Below are 18,375 nucleotides of genomic sequence, written 5' to 3'. Positions count from 1 at the left end.
CTTGTCTGCATGCATGCTTATCAATTTCCATGTTTGTGTTGTAGTGTGTATGATTTAATAGTTTCCCTGCTGCTGAATGCAAGAGGTGGGCGATTCTGCATTAAAAATCTCCTAATCCAGACCTCCTGAAGTGTTTCATTACTCTGGGATTCAGTGGAGATTACACAGTGTCATCTCAAAGCTAAAGTGCTGCTGTCAAGCTTTCATTGAAGTACACAACGATCCTGGCATGAAGTTTATTATGTAATCTTTCATTTTATTACCTTTTTGGGATTCTTTCACCTCAGCAAAAGATGTTGTGTGGTTGCCTTTTTTTTAAGATTTTTCATAATTAGGGGAGAATTTACATGAGAATTTTACCTGAGCTGTGGAACTGCTTAACTTAGAAGTGATTTATTTTTCATGTTCATCCAGATCAAGATATTTTTTTTATTATTCTTTTTCTACACAGGCTAGGCAAAAGCCTGCTATCTGATCTTAAAAAGCGGTATTATGACATTTTGCATGTACTGAACCAAATGTAATGTAAATTTTTTTTAACCTGTTCTTAATAAGGCCTATTTTTTCTGCCTCTTGTCCGAAATGAAATACCCAAAATAAATTAAGTACATCTACACAACTACTAGGGCTGTATGTATAATCTGGGCCTTAAAGAAAGTTGAGACATGTGAGATTACAGCAGAGTGGTCAGAACCAAGATATGTGTAAATTCACCTGCAACACAGTAGAAAATGTAAATGTTATCTATGAAAACCACTTTACTTTCAGTGAAAACCAGAAGATAGAAGCCCAGTTCATCTAGGAATTAGTAAAGCAACATGTAATGCTTCACGTTAGAATTTGGTGCTTCCTGAAAATCTTTTGTACTGCACTCATCTCATGCTTCCCCCAGTACAAGGGGCTCTCATTAAAAAGAGTTTAAAGCAGGAGGAGTTGGGTTGTTTTTGAATATAAGAATAAAGCAAATATAGAAATAAAGAAAAGTATTAAACCAACACTGAAAAAAGAAATAATACCTGAGATGCAGAGGGTCTCTTGTCCCGGCCTCTTTTAGTGAGGTTGTCGAGGCCTTTAAGTGAGGAGAATAGGCCTCTTTTACGCTGTCTGCAAGTAACAGACAAGGAGCGCCTCCTGACTGTGGCCTCATCTCTGGAACAGATCTGATCAGATACACAATCAGCAAAAGAAAAAAAAATCCATGTAATCAAACCATCTTAATTAGTTTATTTCCTTCAATCAAAGCCAAAAGAGAACGTACACAAGATGTGCTAGTGATTAAAAGATTTTCTGATTCTCTGTTTGAAAGCACTTTAGTTGTTCATCTGCTCTCTGGAGCCTCTCTTACCAGAGCATGGAAGGAGGAGACAGAGAAAATCCCCAGGCGTCCTAAGGTGGCCTTGGTGGGCCGGCTAGCGATGGCAAGCAGGCTCTTTGGGTTAGGCAGCTCTCCACCCTGCAGACTGGCAAGGTAACAGCGCATCCTGAAGAGGTCCATGTTGAACCGCTCCAGATTCTGCTCCCACTGCTGGATCTAAAACACAAATAATTTGTTAGTTTTGGTTCTGAATGTGAATTTTTTCTTTGTATGATGATGAGGGTGTTGCTGGATGGCGGAGAGAGGGGGGGGGTGTTGGGAATCAAAGGAGGAGATCCAGGGTCACACGAGTGCTTTCATTCAAGCTGTAACTGCTTGCAGATGTTGGTAGAGCGTACAGGCATGACTTGGTGGAGGGTTGATAGTGACAGATGACTGCATATCTAGAAAAGAAGCAGGTGTGTGTGCGCAGTAAATCCAAATGCACATTTTTATGCAGGTCCTGCGAGGCTTGTGATGTTAAGCAGACCACCCGTCAAACTTCCACTCACTCCCACTTTACAGTTCCTTTCTCCTTTCCCTGTTTGCACTATGTAAGCTATAAGAAAGTGGTTATTTTGTTGGCTGGAGACTGGTTTTAATGAGAGCACTCAAGTTAAACAACCCTCCATAACAACTGACTTTAATAGGTCTCGTCTGTACTGCAAGTTCATTTACAATAACGCACCCTGTGGCGTCGTCCCATTAGGCTCCATTCACGTTAACCACATTCTTTGGGATTAGGAGCAAACTGCGAAAGGGCCCAAGGGTGACGTTTTATGATCATCTTAAACAAACATCTTAAACAGAGACCATGCAAAGAGAAAACTGTAGGACTAATACATTCTGTTAAAAACTACGTATGTAACCGTGCAGGTGGCCTCGGTTAACAAGCTTCGCGTGAACGACATTTAGACATTCCCATTGGAGACTTGGGCCATTAGGACACCAGCTAGGAATGTGCATTCTTCATCCTGCATGTGGCAAAAAGACTGAAAAATGAACAACAAGAGATGGGGGTGCAGACTGTGCCCACTCCAAAAATCTTACAATTTAATGATGACCTAGAACTGCACTAAAATTGTCAAGGGTTTTATGTGTCATTTGTCCTCTTCTAATCCACCACATTTCATAAATTTAAGTTAAGTAGTTTATATAAGCTTGCACACACACGAGAACACTGCACTGAAAACACCTCTGCCAAGGCAGCAGGGTAAGACTTAAAGCCGACAATTCTCTCTAAATTGTCATTCACAGAAGCACAAATGTTTCTGACAGTTCAAGCATTTGCCTTGAAGCTAATTTTTGAAAGAATAAGCAATGCATTTTTTTACTTTACACGCAATAAAGTCTAACACTTGCTCAATTTATTCATGTGTTTCACAGCTACAGTACAGCCTTACCAGGCTGATAAGACCAGTAGCTTTTAGTGGTTAAAGTTCGCAGATCCTCACTTCAGTCACTTTGCTAAATTGATGACTTTTCTCCTTTGCATTTAAGCATCATCCTGTAATTGTCACTTGGCCAGAGATCAGCGAAATTACAGTGTTTTACATTAACTATAAACTGGGCCATTAATTAGCAGCAATCAGTTTGCACTACAGAGGAATTTGTGTGAATAAATGCAAGAAAAAAGTAATACAAATTCAGAACTAAAAGGCAAGTATTCCAATATGGGTAACAACTGTTTTAAGCATTGCATGATTAGCACAAAGATGATTGAGTTATCACAAATATGATTTTTAAGAGGAAATATACACTTTTTTCAAAGCCTGCTATTCTTAGGCCATTATATAAAACAGAAGGAACTGTGACTGAACCCTAATGAGTAGTTTGAAGCTAACTTTAGAAGAGGAGGAACTGACTACATTAGAGAAGCTTCTTCCTTAAAAGCAGAGACAAATTTAAAGGAGTTGCTGCTTTGGAAAAAATTCATCTCCCTGTGCAACTATATGGCCCAAAATTCTTGCATACGTCCAATTAGCATGCCATCTGGATTTCAGTGTTTGTCAACTGTCAAATATCTGTGTATTCATTTGGGGATATTCTAAAATAGACTTGTGCGTAAAATTCGATTTGATGATTCACGCTTGGGGTGAATCACTGATGAACAGAATTTCTTTTTTGTGGTAAAGGCTTACACATCTTTTCCTTCGTGCATCAAGCGAGTTTGAATCGGTGCATTGAAACAATCAACCAACATCAGTAAAAAGCAGGGCATGTCTTGGCCTGCGTGCACAACTTATTTACATCCCTTTCAGAGCCATTAAGCTCAGTAAAAGCCTTTCTTTTAAACAGATCCTCATCTTTTCTTATTTCTCCCCCTTTTTCAACATCTGCCCCTCGCTCTCTGTAAAAAGCCCAAATGCATGATAAGTCTTTCAATGCAACTTGATATTATTGTGTGTGTGTGTGTGTGTGTGTGTATAAGGGGGCATAGGCGGACTTCAAACAAAGTCTACTGGCACTGGTTTCAACAGACATGGGTGGGGGTAGGCAGGGACATCAAAGTAGTGCCCTGCTGCTGCTAGACAACCCCACCGAAACCTTAAATCTATCATCAGCCTGAAGGCGCCTCTATCAGAGTCCTGTCTCATACCACTTCTGACCCTATCATTCAGTCCAGCTCCGTTTGTCTCTCTGAGGTGGCATGCTGGCTAATTGGAAACAGACATAAGAGTGAAGTCAGTCTGGTAGTCAGGCAGTGACATCTCCATTGGTCACTGCTTCAGTGAGCTTTTCAGTGTTCAGCATTTCTACTACTTTATATAAAACCAAATAATACTATGGAGCAGTTCACAAATAAATTTGCTTTAATAGGCACTTAAAAATCCCCAATCACTTGAGCTAGGTAAAAAAAAAAAGTTAGATTTTCCCACACTCCTAACTAACGCTAATTCCCTGTAAAAGTATTTGTATAAGTCTTTTTATGTCCCTCTAATCTGCAGTATGTAGGCTACAGCACAGCGCTGAGTGCTTTGGATTCTCCCCCCAGGCAGTGACGAGAAGGAGGGATAGGATAATGCACGTTGAGAGCCCATTACCAGGAAACATCTGGAATCCCAATCTGATGCTCGGGGAATGAGATGCTCCCCTGGGCCCCTTGAGATGCGTTTGGGGACTGATGCATTTAGGCCACTTCACCCACCCACAGACAAAAATAAAGCACCAGCTCATCACCGCAGTCCCCCATTCAGGAAATTTAAGTAGGGCACATGATGCGGCTGCTGCACGCACAATATATTGCTCCACAGAGGATTTTAAAAATGATCAAACATTACACCTTTCCAGCAGATCCTTTGTGTAAAATTCTTAATTCCTCTAATGTTGCAACATCATCCTCACCTGATTCTCAATAGCCTTGCGGTTCTTGGGATCACTGACTACGGTCATCTGCAGCTCGGCCATCTTCTTCATCTTCCCATCCATGTCAATCTTCTGCAGCAAGCCGCGGACCTGACTCCGCAGCAGCCGCACAGTATCCTCCTTTCCCTGGCGCTTGGCCAGCAGCGAGGCACTGGCAGAGTGGATGGCTGTCACCCAGTTTTCCAGGTCGGTCTGGTTGCTGGCCTAGAAGGGCAGCGAAAGACAGGAAATTGATGGAGTAGCAAACCAAAGGCAAATGCACTGCTGTTGGATTATTCTACTACATTGTCACTGGATCGATAGAGGCTTGATTAACTATGACTCTGTAAGAAAGCATGAACATGCATTTCTCCTGTCAAGTCATGGTTTTTGCCATTATCACCATGGCAATGTTCTGGATGAGAAATCAGTTGATCCTTCCTAAATGACAATGACTCATGCTCAACAGGCCGTGTGAGAGGAAACAAAACGATGAAACGGAGGATGTCTTCGTGTTTAAAAACCTGGTTTTCCTTCTTTTCTTCTAGGGATGTGTCAGCTCCACATCTCATTTCATGAGATGCAAACCTAAAGTGTGAATTTAGTCAGGATATGTAGGTCACAACAACATCAATGTGCTTTCAGATCCCTTTTTTGAAATTGGTCATTTCATGTGCCAAACTCCAGGAAATACAACAATGAACGCGTCTGCTGTAAATTCAGCCACTTATTACAAGTACATACAGTATGTTTATTACATCATCTCTACTATTTAATAAAATGTTTCCAAGATTAATCAAAAGATTTGATTTTGCCAATAAAAAGCAACAGAGTTGAGCAGTGAGTCAGCTGATGTGATTCACCTGGAATAGGTAGACGTCTCCAAAGGAGTTACTAAGGCAGAACACGTTTTCCCTCTTGGGGTGTTCAGGAACAGCCTGGGCGAGGCTGTCCTCGGCCAGGAGGGCGTAGCGAGGTGACAGATCCTGCTCTGGGGAGCCTTTACCGTAGGTTTCAAAGAATAACAATGTGCAACCTGGGAGTGAAAATAGATGGATAAAGAAGTAAACACTTGAAAGATGTAAAATATAAAAAAAACAGGTTACATGTCAATGAGAGAGTTCTTCCAGACTGTAAAATGTCTTTGAAAAAGCAGCCAAGAAATGTGTTTGTAGTGAACAAAGATAAAACAAAGTTTTACATACTTCCAAAAGGCCACTTGGATTTCAAAAAATGACAAAAATGTCATGAAAAACTTCATAAAAGCAGAACCACATTCATTTGGTTGCCTTATTTTATCACTATGGCCAGAAGCAACAGCATGATTCCCTTAAGGAATTTAGAATAGGAGGGAAGTCACTAAACGTCAACTGTGATACAGTCAGGAAAACCCTGAGAATAAACAGGACCCCATCTGCTTGTCAAAACTAAATTCCAGTGAGGTAATTTAGATAATCTATTTAACCTCTCAATTATTTTAAAACCACAAGTCAGTTCTTTGGCAGAGTTTCAAAGAGATGAGAATGAAGCTTACCTTTCAAGGTGACCCAATACTGCTTCCACTTGCGGCGGGTCACCAGCTCCAGCTTCCTGTCCTTGTGAAGGGTGATAAGAGGTTTGAAGGATAGCCAACCGGCTCGTCTGACCACCCCCTGCTCCTTCTCAAACAGAAGATCCAGCTCCTCCAGGGAGCCCTCGGCCGACTCACTGCTGCTCTCTCCCTCCTCTGTGCCTGTGGATGGGTCTCTTCTTTCGCCTCCACCCTGTCCGGTGCCTATCTCCAGCTCCCTCATGAAGTTCTCGTAGATGTTCTGGCGGAGGACATCGTTTGTTGTTTGGTGAATTGCTCCTGAAGATTGGGCCCTAGAGGCTCCGGGGAACCAGAAGAGGCTGGAAACTTGAGAAGGAGAGCTGGTGTCTGCAGTCAAGCCGTCCACCCCGCTATCGAAGGGATCGCTTAGGTCCTTGTACCTGGTCTCCTGAGGAGGCAGGAATGTGACAGATAAGATTCCGACTAAAATATGACCATTTTATTGATTATTATGATTTTATTTTAACAAAGTGCATCCTTTATGACCTCACATGTTCACATTTCTCTATATGTGCGTTTGTGAGCCAACATTAAGCCAGAATTCAACTTGATCCTTTCAATTAGCCCCGAAGCACTTCAAAACTTTTTTTTTTCTTTTAAAAAATCCAAGTCAAAACTACTTCAAAGTCACTAAATTTTTCACTAAGCTGAGAAAGTGGGCCAGCTCTCCTGTGATGGCACCTGGGAGGTTGGAACCCTCCCGGCTCACACAATTTCACGTCATTTGAGGACTGATGTGGTTTCCCAATTCCCCAAATGAACACTTGATGGAATTGCACCCTTTCATCCCTAATGACAGCCTACCTACACTTGACTAGATTGCAGCATCGATTCAGCCCCCCCAGCAGCAGAGGAGAGCGCCGTCATGGCAGAGCTTATTCCTCGTCTTTTCTTTCGTTCATGTGTCTCACTCAGCTCTGTCCATGTGTTCTCCATCCTAATCCATGTTTCATGCCATTTCTATATTCCCTTTTTTGTATTTTGGGAAAGTTTTCCCTCTAACATCCTGTCACATAACAGCACAGAGCTCAGGCTTAACTTCCTTGAACCTCCTGAACTCCACATTCACTTAAGGAAAGCCTTTGTTTGACCATCATGAAAAACAAAGTTTTTATAGAATTTAGCTGTAGGAAAATGTAAACTGTGAACAGGATGGGCCTTTCCCAAGCTTTTCCTAGTTTTCTTTAGCTAGCACAGCCCAGATTTACCCCCTCCCCAGTCAATTTGCAGCTGGTCCTTGCTCTTTAGCATCAGGGTCACAGTTTGACCTTTAATTTAGAAGTTCAGGTGGAGGGGAAACAGCACTAAAGGTGCTCCTGATTTGGATTAATCTTTTGAAAAGAGGCACTGGAAAAGTTTGGCAACAAAATGCCCCCCCAAAATAGAGGAAATTTAGTCCAAAAGCTTGTTGCAAACCTTGTCAGGCACTTACTCATTTTTAATTCACCTGAAAAAAGCAGCTTTACTCTTGGTGAGTAAAAGAAAAACAACTTGAGTTACAGATTCAAGCATTTCCCACAGAAACCATTTAAGCATCAACACATGGTTATAAATTAGAATGGTGTAACAGCAAGTAAGAGATTTAGGTGAAGACCGAATGGATACTGCCAGTTTAATAAGCATTTGTCACAGCAGGGTCAGGTATCTTATATATTTCACTTAAGATAATCGGCTGTTTGAACACAAAAACAGGCTCACAAATTCTTTTACCAGCAAAGAAGAAAATGCCTTCTGAATACTGTAATTGTTCTATTCTGCCTTTTGTTTTGCAGCAAAACCCAAGCGACTGAGCACAAATCCCTATTAGCAGATTTACTCTCTAAGGAACGTGAGGGGAGCCCAGAAAATCTGCACACAAAAAACCAGAACAACCATAAGTCAGTCATTAACATTAGAGGAGGGGTGGGGTTAAATCTTCAGTTTGGATTTAGTTTCACTCTACAGAGCCTCTCAGAGGCTTACAGCTATCCTCTTGGCAGTACCCAAACAGCATTCTTAAAACTTTTACAAGGCAAAGCTAAAAGAATTAATGCACAAACAATTGCTTTCAAGCCTCAAAGACACAGAGGGACACGGGTTCAGACTCAGTTTAAGCAAATGATTTATGCCAAACTTAAGCTTGGAAGAATGCAGACTGCTTGTCCAACTAAATCACATGACTCTTAGAAACAAGTGGAGGCAGCGTAGACAAGCTGTTGTTATTTCTAACCTCTCTCCTGACCCATGCCTCTCTGGTCCAAGAATCATCTTACTCCTAGGAAATTGCATGCATCTAAACTTACCTTGGACTTCTCTTTGAGATCATTTGGTTTAAACGTTTAAAAGCTTTTTGTTAAAAAAATGTGATTGAGTCATCACAAATTAGAGAAACGGGCCAAATCAGCACTCTTCAAACCTACACGAACACAAACAAGCTTAATTTAACTGTAATCAAAATGAAATGTTTCAGATTTACCCACCCAGAAAAAGCCGTCCTGACACCTGCACATCAGTCCCTGACTCCTCTTCCTCTGAGAATCACCCATGTCTTGCTTTTGTATTAAAAGTCACTCCCCTTCTTCCATCCTCATGAAACAATACCACCCAGCACTGGCTGCCTTAAAAATTTCATTTTGTGCCACCCCACTGTGTCATGTCCTCAGACAGCTGGTGTTGTGGCTCTGAAGGACCAGAGGACGGTGGTTGGTTCCCAGCCATGCCAGGACAACCGCTGTGGCTGAAAATCAACTAAAACCTGGCCAGACGGGGAAATGTGTGTGCCTGGTTGTTACCAACGCCTACGCTTGCCTTTGAAGGAGCTAAAGCAGTGGACTGGCCATGAGTGGCATTATCACTACAAACACTACATCTATGTGATGTCTTGGGTATAAAAATGAGATCACGTATGAACTCACCTGAGACTTCCTCTTCTTGCGGCTGAGACTGCCGGTCCAGTCGCTGAAGCGTCTAATGCGGTTTTTGATGGACCCTTTCTTATGAAAGCCAAAGTCCTGGCCAGCCTGCTCCTGGGGCTGTGCGTGGTTTTGGAACTGGTCCAAGTCCTCACTAATGGTGTGGGCTTTAGGCCTGCGACAGGGCAGGGTGTATGACGCGTACTGGCGGGATGTTGGGCATTCTTCCTCCAGAGGAACATCCAGAACAGATGCAAAGGAGGATCGTTGTGGTCTCTGGCCCAGCAAGGGCTCCTGAAGCTGTGAAGATAATTCCCTGGCTGTGGGAAAAGTAGCAGCCATTGTGGAGTCCCTGTACAGGTCTGTGATGGACACAGGGGGGGACTGTTCTGCAAATGAGTCTAGCTGGTGGATGGGGGTGTGCACCAACGTTCTGCTAGCAGAACAAGGTTGGTCCTGCTCACAGAGTTCAGTGCTGGGCCCCCATGGAGAGTCATACCAGGAGCCATCAGAGCTTAGTGAGCTCCCCTTGCTGGTTCTGGCAGTGGAGGAGGTAGAGGCTGGAGGTGGAGCACTGCGGCGGTCATCCTGCCTACTACCACTGGAACCAGGCAGGCTGGGAGTGGAGGCAGACTCCAGATTAGGAGAAAACTTCAGGAGCTGAACAGGACCAGAGGCTTCATTTAGGAGAAGGGGGTTGCCTGAGCTGTTGGTGAACTCCACCCTGAGAGTACCATCCTTCTTGATCACCACCCTTGGACTGCTCTGTTCTTCTAAAACCTCATGCTCGTCACTGTGTCCGTTCAGTGCGTGCTCTTTGATCTCAGCTCCATACGGATTCTCTTCATAGTCATCTGACATATACCGCCTTTGCATGCTACATCCAGGGGACCGATGCCAGCGATACTCACTTGGGCTTCCCCTTGCTCCTCTGGAGACATAATCACAGTGCTGGGCAGAGTAAGGTTGTTTGCTTTTAGGGGGGGACAAGCAGCCGCGACCAACACACCTGCCCTTGTAGCCTGAGCCTAGTGGTGTGTTTTTCCACCACATATGTGGTGACAAAACGTCATCTTTGGCTGAGCGAAGCTTTAATGAATATGGCTTCTGTTTTCCAGGTAAAGTAAAACTTGTCCTTTTTGGACCCTCGATGCTGTACTGGCTCTCTGAATTTCCCATCCTGGCCTGGAAAAATACAGAAAAGACAGAAATTAATGGGACTCAAAAAAGCAGTGCAGCATGTCTATGTTTGTACATCTTTACATTCTACTCTAAATCACCATGAAACCTCCTCATCATGGAGGATGAGATCAAGGACCTGTTACATCAGGATTTGCTGCCATAAAGTCAGTCACTGAAAGGGCAGCTCATTTCAGTGACTGACTGTGAATGTTGAGACCCCACCTCCACCCTCCCAACCCAAACGGATTCGAATTTGTTCATTTCTAGATTATTTTATTGCATTGGAGGTGCTTTCAAGTGCAGATCCTGTGTCTGTATCATAGCACCCTCTGACGTCTGGTGATCATATATGATCACTCCTATGCCAAAGAACCATTGTCCTTGATTTGACCCACACCTGTAGATCTAAAGTCTATCTCAATAGAAAAAGGTCAAATTTGGCCTGTAACAAATAGAAAATTTTTCATTTTTGGGTCATTTTGGGGAAAATCGAAATGATATTTAGAGTATTTTTACTGCTGTCAAATGTCAAAATGGATCAAGTTTTACCCCAACAGTATGTAAGGGTTAAAGAAAACAGCAATAAGTTATTCTACCACATCTGGCCATTATCAGGTAAGCTTCTCCCCTTTTTATTTTATTACGTTCTCTCTATAGAAAACTCAAGTGAAATGAACAGGCTTTAGGCCGTCATGGCTATTATGTGAGACAATGCTCAGGACATTGAAAAATCACTTCCAGACTGTCCACAACACTCTTACATTACAGAGTGAGAACCGTGAACCAGACAGATATTCCATTGCAGAATGAAATGCTGTGGAAGATAAACTGCAGGGAGGCTGCTGGAAGTGGATGGTTGCTGTGTCTGCTGGCGTCTGCGATGCTATTACATAACAGGTGCAGGTTAAAACCTTCAAGTTAGTCTTTGAATTAGCTCACCAAGCAGATTAGAGAACTAAAACCTTAAAAACACACACACACACACAGATACGGATGTGACACTGTTCTGCTCAATCACATCTGTGAAAATTTTGCATATTTTATGGTAAAAAGAGAAAGGACGTGACACAGTTGTTAGACTCACCTCTCTAAAAGTGTCTTCTCAGGCTGGGGCTTCTACATGTGCCTCATTTCTCAAAATAAACTCCTCCTTCCGTCATCTGGCTCACCTGAAACACGCAGGAAGAAGCTGACTTAGTCTCTTTACACCACACTGTAATTTCCTTTGTGTAATGAGCTGCATGCTTGATAACAGGTGTGCAAGTTACAGGGCAGACATAATCCCCAGCTTTTTGCAAAGGACAGTGATTGAAACTAGTTGTTTTCTCATATAAATAAATCAGGACAATACCTGAGCACACCACAAAAACAGAAATTCTCTGGTGTTTGCAAAAGGTTTAGTCAGTGCCTGATAAAGTTCAGCCCAGCTAAGCGTTGTACAGTACAGCTCAAACTCTCCTGAATCAGCCTTCCAAACCAAACATATGTCACATTTTTCCACCTCCCCACAAGAGAAATGACGTTGCCTTTCATTGGTTTTGGGAACGCTTTTCAAAGCCAGCAACAGTTTGCCGTCTGTTTATTTTTAAACCTTGGAAGCCTCGCTTGCTCCGTGCTCGTCATGGCCAAATTCGTCTGAGAGCAGTACCCAGAGCATGGAAGCACTAAAAGAGCGAGGCACCAGGCGTCTTCTTGTGGCATCTTGAGGCTGTGTGACAGTCGTGTTTGTAATGCAATCCCACCCACACGTACCTAGCATGTAGTCTTGAGGGAGCTTTCAAATAGTGCTAACTCCACTAAGCTTTGTAGCACACGTGTAGGATGGGTAAGGTTACAGTGTAAATAAACCACTGCTAAAAACCCTAACCTTTTGGATTAAGTGTTCCGCAGCATTACTGTTTAAATGCTTCTGATCGGGTGCTCTCAGACTGCAAGGCGAGACTAAATACTGTTGGCTGAGTAAGTCAACTTCTTTAAAAAAGTGTGTTTAATATATGATTTAGCTGCAGAAATTCCATTAGATTAATATATATATATATATATATATATATATATTCACATCCAGTCACAAAAAGAAGAACATGATAAGAGCCACATGTGGGGATTGATTCTCTCCTGCAGCTGTTTTGAACAAGTATGAAAAAGTAGGATTTGATATTCCAGTGGAAACTTGGCTAGAGATGTGCAAGTCTGGTAATGAACTTCAGCCATCACACAGAGCTGATCAGGAGATTAACTAAAGGCTCACTTCATTCATCATGACTTAAATGACAAAGACATTGAAGTATTTTAAAACGACCTGTTAAAGCTGAAGTAACACACCAGTAATTTACAGCTTTATCATACTGGTTGTGTGATGATGCATATATAATCCTATGCCCTTACTTGAGTGGACAAGCCCTAAGCAATGTGGCATACTCATGCATGGATCCAGTTTAAGCAAAAGTCATATTTTTTTTACACCCAAAAGTGATAAAAATGAAGGCAGAATGGTTCAAAATGCCTCTACATGAATGGGAAGCACTGAACAATTTTCTTTCTTGAATAAAGACTGAGCAAGCAGCTGCTGACTACACCAGGAGTCACCATAAAGCCGGTTGTCGAACCTGTCACAGTGACTGCTTTCTTTTAACACCACTACTCATGCTTTTCTTGCAAAGTTTATTCAAGCAAAGCAGAGCTGGAAGTATAAAAGGCTCAAAGGCGTGCCAACACACAAACCCTAAGACACACACGTTTGCCTTCTGCTGCGAGGTGAACTGGCGTATTGTGCCACTGTTTGGAGAGAACAACAAGACAAGTCTTCCTTTTAGCTGCAAAACCACTGCACTCTCCCCTCCCTCTTCCCTTTTAGGCCGCTGTTCTCATCAAAAAGCCTTCGCACAGGCCATCTGCTCCAAGGCCAAGAGACCACTGCCACCCCAGCACTCCTCAGTACACCCCGTGACCTGGCATTCTTCTGCCTCTGCCCTTGGGTAACTCCTACGTAAGCTTCATGTTTAGTCTGACACAGTGTCTGTCTTGAGTCTGGGATCCCGGTGAAGAACGGCCCACACCTTGGTAGTCTAAACAGGTAGTTACATGAATTTCTTCATGAAGACCACCGTGCAGCTACAACCTCAAACTATTTTAAAACCCACCTGAGTATGAGGAGCCTGACTTGTTTGGTGGTCTTCCAAAGAAAACATTAAGTCATAAAATATAGACTAACCATATGGCAGAATACATTAATGTAATGTTTTGGGGGTAAATCTGCAATCAAGAATGCAAGTTGAGCAAGAAGTGGCCAAAACAACCTAACACAACACAAACAAGATTAAATGCTTTTTGAATTGCAATGCTGCCGTCTAAGAGCTATGAGGTAATTTGTTGTTGTAGGGACTGTTAACCGAATCGCACTGCCTTCCTCCTGTCAAACCTCAGCCCCTGAGACTTGTCTCCTATCACTTTCCTCTGGCACAGCAACAACCAAGCTCTTAAAGGAACAGAGCTGCAGTTTTGATTAAAACTCACAAAAAATGCACTTTCAATACACAAACAACTAGAAGATCAGAAAATTGTGAAAGTAAAACCAAAAAACAGGAGTATTTTCTCTTCATATGAACAAGATTTATAGTATCCTGCGGTTGTTTGCTTATGAGAAGCAATGTCTATGTATGAATCATTCACTGAAAGCTCATATTACTGTTGTAGATGCAGCCAAAGCCACCAAACATCCATCAAAGTGCTTGTTAAGCGTCTTTCAAACTTTTTATTATACATTTAGAAGCTTTGTGCCTGGTTCCCAACCAAAAATGACATGGCAGTCCTCAGTGAGATTTATACACGTATGCCCACGCAGCTGAAGAGTGATGCCTAGTAAATAAAAATGTTTCCAAACACTTTTAAACTATGCAATCCCACCATGCCAGCATTCAAACACTTCATATACAAAGTTAGCCAGTAATTTGTGTTGGGCGTAAAATGCTGAAATCCCTGAAACTTATCAGCTGAAGTGATATAGTCAGAACTATGAAAGGTCAGATTTCGGTATCTGTATCTACAAGGCTATAGAAACTTCTATCCAACAGATACAAGCAGGACTAAATAGCACTCGCAAGTGAATACAAAGTAGACCCCACACCTGTGCAACAGGAAACACCACAACCTCTTCACCCTGACCTCTTCTTAGTCCAGTAAAAAGAAACAAAGGCAGAGAAAGATACAACAGAGTCCATAACATGCCTTACCTCTGTGGCCCGGCTTTAATCTAAAAGCTCTTTGAAGAGCTCGCAAAGGAGAAATCTAGCTTGTGTTCTCTGAATCTCAAAGTAGATTCTCCTGGCAATGCTTAGTGAGTCTTAAAGCAGCATGCACACACACACACACACCAAGTCTGACTCACACACACCCAGACACACTGGAGGACACGTGGAAACTCCCTCCCGGCTATGGAGGAGCAGCGAATCACAATCCTCCCAGGGTAACTCCGGGTGACGGAGCACAAAGCGGAAAAGCCAGAGAGGAAAAAGTGAAAAGTTCTCATCAAAAGAGCTCTCATAGAAGGAGAGGCAAAGATGTTTTATAGCTCTCATACATCCTCTGAAGGGGGGGGGGGGGGGGGGAAGACGGCTCCACTAGTCAACTGTCTTGTGTTTTTCCAACATCCAGCTTTTCCGTTGGCTGGGAGGAGGATGCAGGGCTCGGTGCAGCCAAGGCGGTTTTTTCAGGGCAGTTTGAGGCGATTGGGCGAGACAAGTTGGCGTGTAATGACTGCAAGCGCTGCCTGGGAGGCACTGGGGAGGGTGCAATGACTGGAGCTCTTGTCTGACCCTAAATACCACAATGACCCCAGGAGGAGGCCGGAGAGGCAGCCAGAAACAGAGGGGAAGGGAGCAGAAAGAAATTTCAAGTTTGTGTACATGTGCTTTAAAATATAAGGAGGAAAAAGTGCAGTGAGTGAATAGAAGTAAAAACAAAAAAAGTCAGTGGCATGCCTAATCTGTTTGATGGATGGGGGGAACAGAGGGGCCAAATATGCTACACTTTTTGATCACAGACCAATTACAGCTGCGAAGAAATGAGCAAAACGTTCTTCAAGTGTTGTGACTAAGCCTTATCCCAGCGGAGACTAACTTGAGACCTCCGTCTGGCATAAAACACACGCATGCCTTCATTTGTCTACGATTTGCATAACTGTGGTCAAGCAGTCAAAATGGACCCATTCAGAAAGCCACACTTGAACACAACATGCCACCGGAGCTGGTTCCACAAGCTGCTCCAAACTCACTAGTCATATGTTTACATCTCAGTATTACCGGTGCTCAGAAACGCATTACATCACCCCTACAGATGAAAAACGCCTTAGCCTACAGCCTATTACCCAGAATGCTCAATTCAGTTCTTCTGTAGAAAGTCATCTCGGTCTAAATAGCCATTCAAAGTCATGTCCATGCCACGCTGCATGAGCAGCTGTGGAACAGCCTTCCATCAGCCTGCTGCTTGACATAGAGACATCCACCCAGGGAGACAATATCAGCAGCGTTCACCAGGGCTAAACAACATTGTTAACTACACAATAGCCCTCGTGGCTTAGTCTGAAATCTTCTCAAAGGCTTTTGTCTGCCTATAAATGCTGGCAGCTAAAAGGTTGGTCAACATCACGCCTGGAGTGAGTGGGAGTTGCGAAAAACAGAGGAGAGAAGGGCAGTTAGGATCCACCGTGATGCATATTCATGCAGAGCAGGTGCTGGGTCTAATTCCACCCGGCCAAATCGCCTGACCCCTAATTATGATCAATTAAAGCTCCAATAAGCTCTGCTCTCCAGAGCCAAATTAAATCCCTCCGCATTCAAGCTCTGGGCAACTCACTAATTTGAGTATCTCAAAGTAATTTTCATTCACATCTTCAAACACTAAACAAATGATAAAGTTGCTAAAAAAGAAGCTGAAGGTTGTATTATAATAGAAGAAAATACTTAAAAATCACACTTGTGCCCATTGGTGGGTCAGAGCTGGAATGAAATGTCTGGGGGGAAAAAATAACATGGAGAGCGTGTCTAACAAGATTTCCCATGGGGAAAATCAGGAGAACTATGTGTGTTGACGCAGGGTCAGAGGACTTTATCAGTATAATGTTTGAGATACTGGGAATTCCCTCTGATACGGAGGTCTACATGACGCCTGACGGCCTTTTGTCACCCAGCTTAGAGATAAGGGTGCAACAGAATCCACATCCCTCATAGATCCACTGCCCCAATTCAAGATCACCCCTGCAACAAGAACCAACCCTGCACATTATGTGACAAATGCTGGTTTTGTAAAATTTTCCCAATGGTTTCGGGGTATTTAATCATGTTGATCATGGGGAACGCAACTTGCAATCTCCATGCATGAATGAATTTATCCTCATGAATTCATCGTTAATAAAAGACATGGATCAGCAGCAGAAAATTAATAGATGAGCAGATTAATGGATGGATTAAACAATAAAAATATGTCTTCCGATTTGAAAAGTTCATTTAAAATTAATCTGTTTGGAATATTTCCATCCTGCAATAGAAAAAAATATCTGAACTATAAAAAAATTATATTTAAAATATATGAAAGCAATAAAAAAACACCATCATATTTTTTATCCTAACTACATGCGAGGCAGATGTGCATGCGCTCCATTTAGAAACTGCACAGCACTTCATGTGTTTTAAATAACTACAGTAAAGCATCCATCGCATTAATGTGCTGTGGAACGACACCTTAACTTTCCATGTAAATGATTCTTTTTATGCAAAACCCATTTATCATGTCACATTTAATCCCAGGCAGATTACTTGTGATAATCCATCTTTGATAGCAGAACTGGTGGAGTGCTGCTCATGGGGGAATTTTGGCAAACAGCGATGGAGGAAGAGAATCGGGGTGAGAAATATGAGTTTTCAGTCTGCTTGCTAATATTTCACATCTCTGTCATAAAGAGCATGATGGAGGTTGATCTGGTGGCTGGAGGCCGTTTACAATTTGATGCCATTGATTATCTTGCTCACTGGTGACTCCGGTCTGTAGCAATTTGTTAAGAAAATATGCACCAGGAGGAAATAAACAGGTCTTAATTGCCTAATATTAGCAGCAATTAGTACACTGCCTCACAAAGAAACATGGATTTATAAAGAGTCTGGAAATGCATTCGAAATTAGTCGGATGGAGGAAGTGGGAGCTGGAGAGCATGAGTATGTGTGTGTGTGTGACAGATGGAATTTAGTTAAGCTGGGGTGCTTTAAATCAGGGTGAAGGGTCAAGTCTTTTGTTTGGAACCGAGTTCCACCCTTAAATCCACTCCCTATCCTCATCAAAGCAACTAGTAGGATCCAACATGTGAAGGAATCCTGGTTTATTCTTAACATCTTGGTATATAAAACAAACCAAATATAATTAGCTTGATAAAAAAAATCACCCAAATCAATTAGATTAATTTAAATAAATAATGTGTAAATGAAGGAAAGGCAAACATTTCTATAAAATTCTGTTCTTATTTGCTACACCGATCTACCTCTCTTCCTTCTGTCCCAAACTGCTGTCACTTCAGCTACTTGTCTACACATCAATGCTCCCGTCAAACAAGTCAGCTCACGACTAAAACATTTCAACACCAACTCTGATTTAATGAGGATGTGCCGCCGCTTGCAGGAGCTCCACTAAGAAAAGAGGAGTGATGCATGTGAAAGGGCGATGTCTAAATTGAGGCATGTGGTATTCACATCCTCTGAGGCTTTGTTTGGAGGAGACAGTGACGCTGGAGATCCTCAAGGGGGTGTCAGTGTCCATCCACTGTGTGACAATGTTTATATGCACTTTTAAATGTGCTTGATCTGACAAGGGGAAGAAGAGGTTCACAGGCTAAAAAAAAATAAAAACAAAAAATAAAAAAAAACATTTAACAAACAGCTGGAAGACTGCAGATGCTAATCAGTTCTCCATTAGCTTCTTTGCTAATTAAGCTGCTTAATGGACAGAAGAAGGTCATCTTGAAGGTTAAA

At 42.5% G+C, this 18,375-nt stretch overlaps 1 protein-coding gene across 4 annotated transcripts in view; it reads right to left on the bottom strand.

The window, feature by feature from the left end:
* tiam2a (TIAM Rac1 associated GEF 2a) overlaps positions 1-18,375 on the bottom strand; it is a 62,249-nt gene that overhangs the window by 29,757 nt on the left and 14,117 nt on the right. For 2 of the 4 annotated variants that reach the window (XM_041971073.1, XM_041971074.1), the window contains exons 2-8: positions 11,448-11,532; positions 9,185-10,366; positions 6,234-6,678; positions 5,563-5,735; positions 4,700-4,924; positions 1,346-1,531; positions 1,017-1,160 (exon numbers count right to left, since the gene is read on the bottom strand). In XM_041971073.1, coding sequence (XP_041827007.1) covers positions 1,017-1,160; positions 1,346-1,531; positions 4,700-4,924; positions 5,563-5,735; positions 6,234-6,678; positions 9,185-10,360 — 2,349 coding nt within the window. In that variant the 5' untranslated portion in view covers positions 10,361-10,366; positions 11,448-11,532. Of the gene's footprint in view, positions 1-1,016; positions 1,161-1,345; positions 1,532-4,699; positions 4,925-5,562; positions 5,736-6,233; positions 6,679-8,749; positions 8,806-9,184; positions 10,367-11,447; positions 11,533-18,375 lie in introns of those variants that run through there. The other 2 variants (XM_041971075.1, XM_041971076.1) reach the window with 2 other exon arrangements.

The sequence above is a fragment of the Melanotaenia boesemani genome, chromosome 20 (assembly GCF_017639745.1).
Source record: "Melanotaenia boesemani isolate fMelBoe1 chromosome 20, fMelBoe1.pri, whole genome shotgun sequence".
NCBI lineage: Eukaryota > Metazoa > Chordata > Actinopteri > Atheriniformes > Melanotaeniidae > Melanotaenia > Melanotaenia boesemani.
The sequence above is the reverse complement of the archived record's forward strand: the minus strand, read 5'-3'. Positions and strand labels throughout refer to the sequence as shown.